General features: G+C 41.8%; 1 protein-coding gene across 2 annotated transcripts; it reads left to right on the top strand.

Moving 5' to 3' along the window:
- Window positions 1–774: 774 nt before the first annotated feature.
- On the top strand, window positions 775–8,824 carry spdl1 (spindle apparatus coiled-coil protein 1). 2 transcript variants are annotated; one of them, XM_074647839.1, is made up of 13 exons: window positions 775–936; window positions 1,455–1,631; window positions 2,137–2,331; window positions 2,569–2,718; window positions 2,847–2,945; window positions 3,541–3,651; window positions 3,775–3,915; window positions 4,199–4,305; window positions 6,059–6,179; window positions 7,762–7,828; window positions 7,998–8,192; window positions 8,321–8,390; window positions 8,505–8,824. In XM_074647839.1, exons 1-13 carry the CDS (start codon window positions 775–777, stop codon window positions 8,650–8,652), a joined length of 1,743 nt encoding a protein of 580 aa, XP_074503940.1. In that variant the 3' UTR covers window positions 8,653–8,824. The 2 variants fall into 2 exon arrangements, with proteins under 2 accessions (XP_074503940.1, XP_074503939.1); XM_074647838.1 differs by having other exon boundaries at window positions 7,998–8,207.
- Window positions 8,825–8,852: the final 28 nt, after the last annotated feature.

Raw genomic sequence — 8,852 nt, 5'->3', positions numbered from 1 at the left:
ACTTCTACATGTCTGTGGTGAAACGCATTGTGTTTTTTAAAGTATACATTGTCACACGACCAGACTACATACTACAACACTGTTAACAGTCTTTATATAACATGCACATGGACAACAACTAGTTTACATCACTTCAATTTAATTCAACTTTCATCACATTCAATTTTCATGTATTGCACTCTACCCACATTTCCATATATCTCACATCAGATTCAAACATGATTTTCACTGTTAAATAACAAACATCAGTGTGTTACAGACCTGCACAAACATCACCACTAAGCTAAAGATGACCCTGATCTGATAGATCATGTGCAACGTAACGATATAAACACTTGGGGAAAACAACCCAGATAAAAAAGGGGAATATAGACACACACACACAAGAACCACCACCACCCAAAATGAATCTTTAACCTGTGGGAACGTGACATCACAGGGTTCCCCCCCACTTACAGCTGGTCTTTGCACCTTTACCACAAGAATACTACCATCTGACCTGTGAAAGATAAAACCCAGACACAATAGAAATACTATGAACATAATTATAGACAATAGAACTATTACAGTGAGTTGACCAAATGACTAATAAAAACACAATACGAAAATGATAGATATAATAATATATCTCTCCAGAGGCCAGTTCCAGAAGCAAAATGCTATCTGTTATCCTCAAATATGACAAATCCATAAAAATCATCACTCTCTTTAATATGTGAGTCACGTGCTGGGTTCCTGAAGGTTTTTACAAACATTCCCCCTCCTCCTCTCCAGATGGCAGCAGAAGAGGAGATCCAGAGACTGAGGAGCCGGCTGAGGGAGAGCGAGGAGCAGGTCCGTCAGGCTGCCCAGGCTGGTTTGGATCTCCTCAACCAGCAGGTGGAAATGCAGAACAGTCTGGACGAACAGAGAGTGGAGATGACCAACGCACTGGAGGTATGATACCGCACTTTAGAGGGTCAACTTGCCCCAAAACACACTTTTCTTCTGTCTGAACATAGCGGTATCTATCCATGCATTGCTTTCAGTATACAGGGACAAACTGTCTCCCTGGACACCAATCTAAAATGTAATTTAAAATAAAATGAATGATAATGTCTCCTCCGCAGCCTCTCTGCTCCGCTGTCCACTCTGTGTGTGGTGGAGAGGAGAGGCCGACAATGAATTACACCAAAACAAACCATATTTTCTGCTCTGCTAGTCTCACTCATTGGTTTCTTCAAGTACCAATAAAAGAACCAACCTTAAAATGACTGGGTTCTTAAGGATTTACAAGCAGTTCCAGTCCTTTACACTAGTGTGCCCAAATATATTTTCACATCCGCACACTCTAATTTTCACTCACAAATGCTTGCACTGCAGAGCCCCGTTCACAGTGAGCTCTGTGGATCATTCTGCATTGTTTCAAACTTCTACACCGGTCTTACTGTATGTGTGATGTGTTTGTGTCAAAGGCCCTCGAGCAAGACAAGTACTCCCTTCAGAAGGACGTGGCGTTAAAGACTCGGATGGTTGAGTCACTGCAGTCAGACTACGACTGTGTAAAGAACCAGCAGACACAGCAGCTTGAGGAACAACAAGTACTTCTGGAGAGGAGCCACAACGCAGCACTCAATGAGCTCAACAACAAGGTACAACAAGCTATGGTCTACTGTCTGGTCAAAGCAGAAACAGCCTGTCTGGGTTCATAACATCATCCGGCAGCGTTTCACCAGGCTGTATTCACTGTATCTGGTTTACCACAGCGGTATGAACCCAAAATAAACAGATTTTGCTGTAATTTAATTGCAATAAACGGATCAAAAGGATGCTGACATAACTACATCATGATGCCGATTTGTAAAAACTCTGAATTCATACTTTGTCACGTCTGTCCGCAAGACGACAAGCAAACAACTTTTAAAATGCTTGTTTTCTGAATGGAGTTTGGATTGATCTGTGCTAGGCTATGCTAACATTGTAGCTGTTCTATCAGCAGACAGCTACAATATTTTTTTCCTCCATTTCTGATTCAACAACGTCAGAGACGACGGGAGGAGAATCTCAACGCTGATAGGCTTTCGCGATGACGTGTCACGTAAATTTCTCAAGTTCCGTACAGTAACGCTTAATGTGTCTTCCTGTGTGCTGTCCCAGATGCTGAGGTTGCAGTCAGCTCTGGAGGAATCCCAGCTGAACGAGAAACAGCTGAAACACAAAGTCGAGGTGCAGACCGAGACTCTGAATAACAAGATGGAGGAGCTGCGAGCTCTGAATGAACACACCCAGAGCTCCATGACATCTGAGATGATGGAGGTGCAGATGAAGATCATGGAGCTGGAGAGTATTAAGGTGAGTGGGAGCAGAGCTAAAAGCAGGCATATGTGGAGTTCATCTGTTTATTCTCTTTTGTACTGTTATTCAGGAAGAATGTAATCTTAATCACCTACTGGCTGTGACCTTAAACCTTCTGTAATCTGCTGCTGCTTCTTTCCAAGCCTGATCTCGGCGTGTTCCACATGGTGCCTTGCCTTCCTGCATCAGCTGGAGTTGTACTAATAAGTCAGGCGAATGGTTTTTGTCTACCAGGTGGAGTTGGAGCAGACTCTGCAGGAATCTCAGTACAGAGAGCAGCAGCTGGAGCTGACCAATAGCAGCCTGCAGCGTCACCTGGAGAGAATCACAGAGGAGAAAGAGGACCGAGAGAAAGAGGCCGTTTCCTGTTTTAATTCATTAGAGGTAAACATACCACCATCGACTTTGGTCATCATTGTGCTTTCTGCCAGTGTATTGCAAGGCCTGGCGGCCCGCCGGGCCTGAGCTTTGGGGAATTATGTATTTTTCTTTGCATCTCTCCGTCTCTACAGAAATCTCGTGAGGCGAACCGGGACCTCCAGATCCAGTTGGACCAGGTTCTACAGCAGGCCCAGGATCCCAACAGCAAAGGGAACTCTCTGTTTGCTGAGGTGAAAACCAAACTGAGCTACAAACACTGCAGGAAACCAACAACAAAAAGTCTTTGCTGGCGTAAAAAACTAAATAGCTTAAAGTGAACTTATGTTAAAGGTTTAATATGTAACCGTTGCTTGGTTGCTCTTTGTAAACACACATCATTTAAAGTTGGCCCCTCCTCCTCAGCTCAATGAGAGAGAGAGAGAGCAGCAATGGTGGAGCGAGCTATAGAGTGAATGAAGAGAGGGAGCGGCGATAGTGAGAACAAAGCAGTGAATCGAAGAGAAATGAAACGTTATTGCTGAAGCCCAGAGACACAACAACACAGCAAAATAAGAGAGTCTACAGAGACCACCACACTGCTAGTGGGGCAGAAGGGATGATTGAGAGGGATTATTTTAGTATCAGTCTATTCATAGTTTTTTAGAATGTTCCTGCATACATTATACCTTTTTAAACTCTCCTAGTATAAACTCCAACGTTATACAGTTGTGAACATCATTATGCAACTAAATATTTGATGTACAATGGAAACTAGTTTTAGAGTTTAAATGAAATGCAAAGTCCCAGAAAAAAATCAGTGTGCATACGTTTCCTCTTGTGTTGCAGTTGGAGGATAAGCGTGGTCAGATGGAGAGACAGCTCATCAGCATGAAGGTCCAGTATGTGTCCCTGCAGAAACAACACGCCTTCAGCAAACAGCAGCTGCAGCGCATGAAGGTACCGTGTGTCGTGGAGGGCAAATAATACATCGGCTCTAAACGTGCACTGTTTGTTTGATTGTAACTTGAATGACAACATGGATGTGCATGTGTGTGTGTGTGTGTGTGTGTGTGTGTGCAGGTCCAGATAGCCACTCTGATGCAGCTCCAGGGTTCCAGGGCTGATCCTGCTCAGCTGGAGAGGCTCCAGTCCATGCTCTCAGAGAAAAATGGAGAGATCCAAAATCTAATGACTAAACTGCAGAGACTGGAGAAGGTGGAGGTGAGTGCTTAAAACCTACAAGTGTTGTATATCAATAGGAAAAATAAGTGAAAATCAAATGAATAGACGTGCAAAAACAATGAATGGATAATTAATTTATGGAGATATTTCAGCTTATCAACAACTTAATATTTATATTTTCTAGGTGTGAGACATCAAAAATATCATGATGATAAAAGAAATTCTTTTGGATAAAATATACTATTATTATTATTACTATATAAGGATTATCATTACATTATATTAGTATTACATTTGTGCGTGTGTGTGTGTGTGTTTATAGATGATGTTGAAGTCTCAGCCAGCTAATCCTGCTCCAGCGGGAAGCGGTGACGGCCAAGATGAAACTTACTACACTGACCTGCTCCAAATGAAGCTCAACAACACTGTGTGAGTTGAACCTGCCTACGTTATACGACAGTATTTGTAAAGAAAAACACCACCAGCCACATCCTCCCACAGAAACACACTCTCACACGCTGTTGCAAACTCCTATAAAATTAATTTGAAACATTGAGGAAGTTATTGTTAAACTTGTTCATTCATTACCCTCTTCCTCAAAGAGGATTCTGATCTCCCGATTCAAAACAGCCTGGATAAAACCTTCCCACATGACAGCCATCGGGACTCGCTGTGAAACAAACAAACAAACAAGCTGATCGGATCCCATCTCCTCGCACAGTGTGGAAAAAACCCGCCCTTTGATGTGTCTTGTTGTGATGTAGTTTACTGCAGCAATAATGTCTGTCATTACATTGTTCACCTCAGACTCAGCTGTTTAGACACTAGCACCTCTCGGTATAGTATACCATACAGTGTGTCCACGGCACATTGGGGGAAACGCGCTTGACTAATGCCTGCAGCCCTTCTCGTTTCCCAGCCTGAGTCTGAGCCCCGTCTGTGCAGATCCCCACACAGTCCTCCCATTTCAGATCAGTCTCAGTTATTTAGATTAATTCGTCTGCAGTGGCTCCGTTAGTTACACGTCTTCAGAAAAGAGACAAAAGAATTTATATTTAGCCATGCCCATCCAGCTTGGGAATCACTGGTCTAGCTTACAATGCAGTTGGCCTACTTAGACAAGTCTTGCTGGGTTTAAATACTTATGGCCCATAGTGATAATGATAATGAATAGATAGGATCCATACTACATGAACCACTCTTCACATCAGCAAGAAAAAAAGGTCACCTTTTAAAGCTAGTTCGCCTGTTACTCCCGTTATTTCCTTCTCCCAAAACAGTGGTGAAGAACAGGACAGGACCAGGGGTTGAGTTTTCAATAAAACTATATTATGACTGATGTGTAGACTTCATGCCAAATGAATCAAAGCACACAAGGCCAAATTGCCTCCTAAGTTGCCTTATGAAAGGCTGCTGACAAGCAATGTAGCATTTATAGTCTGGCGCAGTGCTCACTCCACATAAAACACACCGGGGTTATATTACATCACTTCCAACAAACTTCACAGAGAACAATGAGGGTAGAACAGTGTCAACGATCTGTTTTAACCAAATGCTCTCTGGTCTAGCTCAGCTAAAACCACAGAATGAATATAGGGGAAACACTATTAAACTGCTTTTGTAGTTGAAAGAAATCCTCTCTAGATAAAGTTATATCTAGCAATGGCAAGAGGAGCGTCTGTATTTGACGATATTGAAAATCATACCCTCATACCCTGGAATACCGTAATACCTTGATACCGCCTCAGCATAGAGAGGTGATGTGAAACTGCCTTGGCTCAAATCTATATTGTGGCACAAGTTGTGTCAAATAGCCGATTGTTTCCTCCCACACACACTCATCAGGAGACAAATTCAGGCCAGTCATTCTATCAGTCAGATGGTTCTATATCCTCATATTAAGTGATGCTTCATGAACTAGTGTTATGTGTAGCTCTGCAACTGTAGGGTAAGAATTATGAGTAACAAAAATACATATATACAGTTGCAAATTCGGTTCATGAATTCAATCTTGTAATTTTGCAAAGAAGACAAATTACTGATGGGTTATAGAAACACATGCAGCTTAAAGGAGCGTGTCTTGGATTCACTATGGATTTGTGTCTGTCTCTATGCATGTGGTCCTTGGTTAACTGAAATTCAGTTTCTGTGTGTGTGTGTGTGTGTGTGTGTGTGTTGTCAGTAAGGATGCAGAGCGTCTGGGAGATGAGCTTTCCCTCCAGAGGATGAAGTCTTTGTCAGAGAGCCAGAGAGCTTTAGAGCTGGAGAGGAAACTCTTCTCATCTGAACGGCAGCTCAAACAGGTAACACATCTCTGACTGCCAGTGTTTCCTCCATAAATACTGTATCTAAAGGGAAGCAGCACTCGCACCACTAGTATCACCCAAAAGATTTTGATTAAAGAACAAAAGTGATGACATTTTTTGTTTTTGTTTTTTGCAGTCCGATACGGAAGCCCTGAGAGGCAAGTGAGAAAAAAACAATTCTGGTGATCCATTTTCTGAGTCTGATCTAAATTGTTTTCTCTCCTGTGATTACGACTTAAGAACAGTTGAAAAAAGGTTTTGCCAGGATAATCTTTCTAAGTTCCTTAAAGGTACAATATGTAGCACTGACAGCTAGTGTTTAAAATGGGTAACAGCAGTCCAAATTCAAAACATTGGAGCCGTGGCCCATCCGCTCCTCCGGTGGGACTGATAGCAGTAAGTGCAAATCTTCGCAATTCGACGGTTGCCTTCTAGACACGACTGTGTTAGCTTCTGGCCAGCAGTAGTCGGAATCACTTCACCGGCTGTGTGTCTCAAATACTTGCTAATAACTTGATAACCCAGCTGCACAAGGACCACAAATCAATTTATGATTTATTGCAGGACATTTATTCCATATTGGTCCTTTTTAAATTATGTTTTTCTGTGAAACAGGTGAAAAAAAAAGTTTTGTCAGGATCAACGGTTCTAAATAGGACTAAAAGCGTTTTCTTACTGGTGAGTTTTAATTTACATAACTTGTTAACACACAATATATGTACCTTTTTGTTTGGAGTTGATGGCAAAATTAAACTCACCTGGTAGTGGTGCACTTCAGCCTCTTGTGGCCAAAATGAGCATTACAACAACAAACATACGACACCTGCCAAAACTTTTTTTTTCACAGATGAAAAACAAAAATTTAAGGAACATCCGAAGATTATCCTGACAAAACCTTTTCTTTCATCTGTTCTTCAGTCATAAACACGGGAGAGAAAACAATTTAGATCAGTCTTAGAAAATGGATCAACAGATTTTTTTCCCTCACTTGCCTCTCAGGGCTTCCGTAGTCCAAAGTAGTAAACTGCAAAGAGATAGCAGACATTTCCAAAGCGGGAGAGAGGGCAGCGTTGTACTATAGTGAACTACATGTTTGAGGTCAAGCAGCCTCTCTTGGGAAGTGAACATGTTTAGTTCACCTGTCTGTTCTGTCAAGCAAGAGCCTACAGACAGCAAGTGTTTCTGTCTGCCAGATATATAAACTAGATACACAATGATCCATGATGTGATGTTACAAAACACAATAACTGAAAAATGGTAACTTGGGAAGTGTCAGAAGTTAATAAAGCACATCCATATTTTAGCCCATAGCTATAGTTAGTGACTATGCTAGCTGTTGACAATACTGCTGGCGAGATGCAAACATAACATTAGTAAGATAAGATAAGATAAGATAAGATGAACCGTTATTAATCCCCGGAGGGAAATTCAAGTGTCAAAGCAGCAACATCAGCAAACAGAGTGAAACACAGGAGAGGTAAAGGTATACAAAAATTATAAAAACAATAATAGATATATAAAGATACAGAGTAGTTAGCCTTTGTGCGGTTTCATTGTATATTTCTGTTCCCTGCTACAGACTCAGAGTGACAAGATCAAACTGCAGCTACGAGTAGAGGAATTACAAAACAAGTATGAACCAAAAGGTAACTAGAATACCACCAAACCTATATTTGCACATTGGTCATGACTCCAGCGTCTCTGGTGAATGGATAGAAATGTGAGGACTGGTTGCTTGTAACGACAGGGATGCAGGTACATTTTGTGTCACTGTATGACTGTAACATCGCTGCCTCCTGCAATATTTGTCTCTAGAGGCAAAAAAGAATGTGATCCAGAAGAGAAAGAAAGAGAAGCTTCCTGTTGACATCGTACCCTCCTCTGAGGAAACCACGCTTGACAAGGGAGAGCGGGTTGTTGCCGTGGAGATGGATGTCACAAACACTGCTAAGACAGCAGACCCTGAAGCAGATACTTCTCATACAGCCGAGGCAGTGAGCTCCACACAAGGTGTGTGCATTAGAGGTCAGTAACTTTGCGGGCTGCAACAGCATGAAAGAGTCCAGTACTTCTCCATAGTCGGTGTATTACCTACAGTAGTCACCGTTAATCATTGCCATTTTGTGTTCTGGGTTCAGAGCCTGAGCCACGGCCTGCCAAGTGTGTGAAGATCAGTGGAGATGAGCCTGTTGTGATTCCCAACCCCAGGTCAGTATGTGCATGGAGGAGTCTGTAGATCTCTAGACTAAAAGTAAAAAGAGACGGGTGTTAAAATGAATAGTGATTTATTATTGGATTGTATATTTGTGATTGTGCCCTCAGGTCTCCCGTGACTGACCGTAAGGAGAAGGAGATAGAGGAGAACCAGCAGCAGAACAAGAGAGAGGAGAGAAGAAGAAAACAAAAAACAGTAGAGATGATCCATGTCAGCTCTCAAAGCAGTATGGAGAACCAATGTGCTCAGCAGTAACACTCAATATCTCAATATGCTGCTCTCACTCCTTGGAAATAGTCTTTTCTTTTTCATTCAAATATTTCTATTTTTTACCAAATCCCTGTACTTTTTTTCTGCTGACTTCACTGTGTTTGCTCTACAGTGTCAATATATTTAAATCTTACAGTATTAAACATATTTTGCCACATACAGTATTCTGTGTTCAGTTTTCCAAA

The sequence above is a fragment of the Sebastes fasciatus genome, chromosome 10 (assembly GCF_043250625.1).
Source record: "Sebastes fasciatus isolate fSebFas1 chromosome 10, fSebFas1.pri, whole genome shotgun sequence".
In the NCBI taxonomy this organism is placed as follows: domain Eukaryota; kingdom Metazoa; phylum Chordata; class Actinopteri; order Perciformes; family Sebastidae; genus Sebastes; species Sebastes fasciatus.
This window is presented reverse-complemented; position numbering and strand designations above follow the sequence as displayed.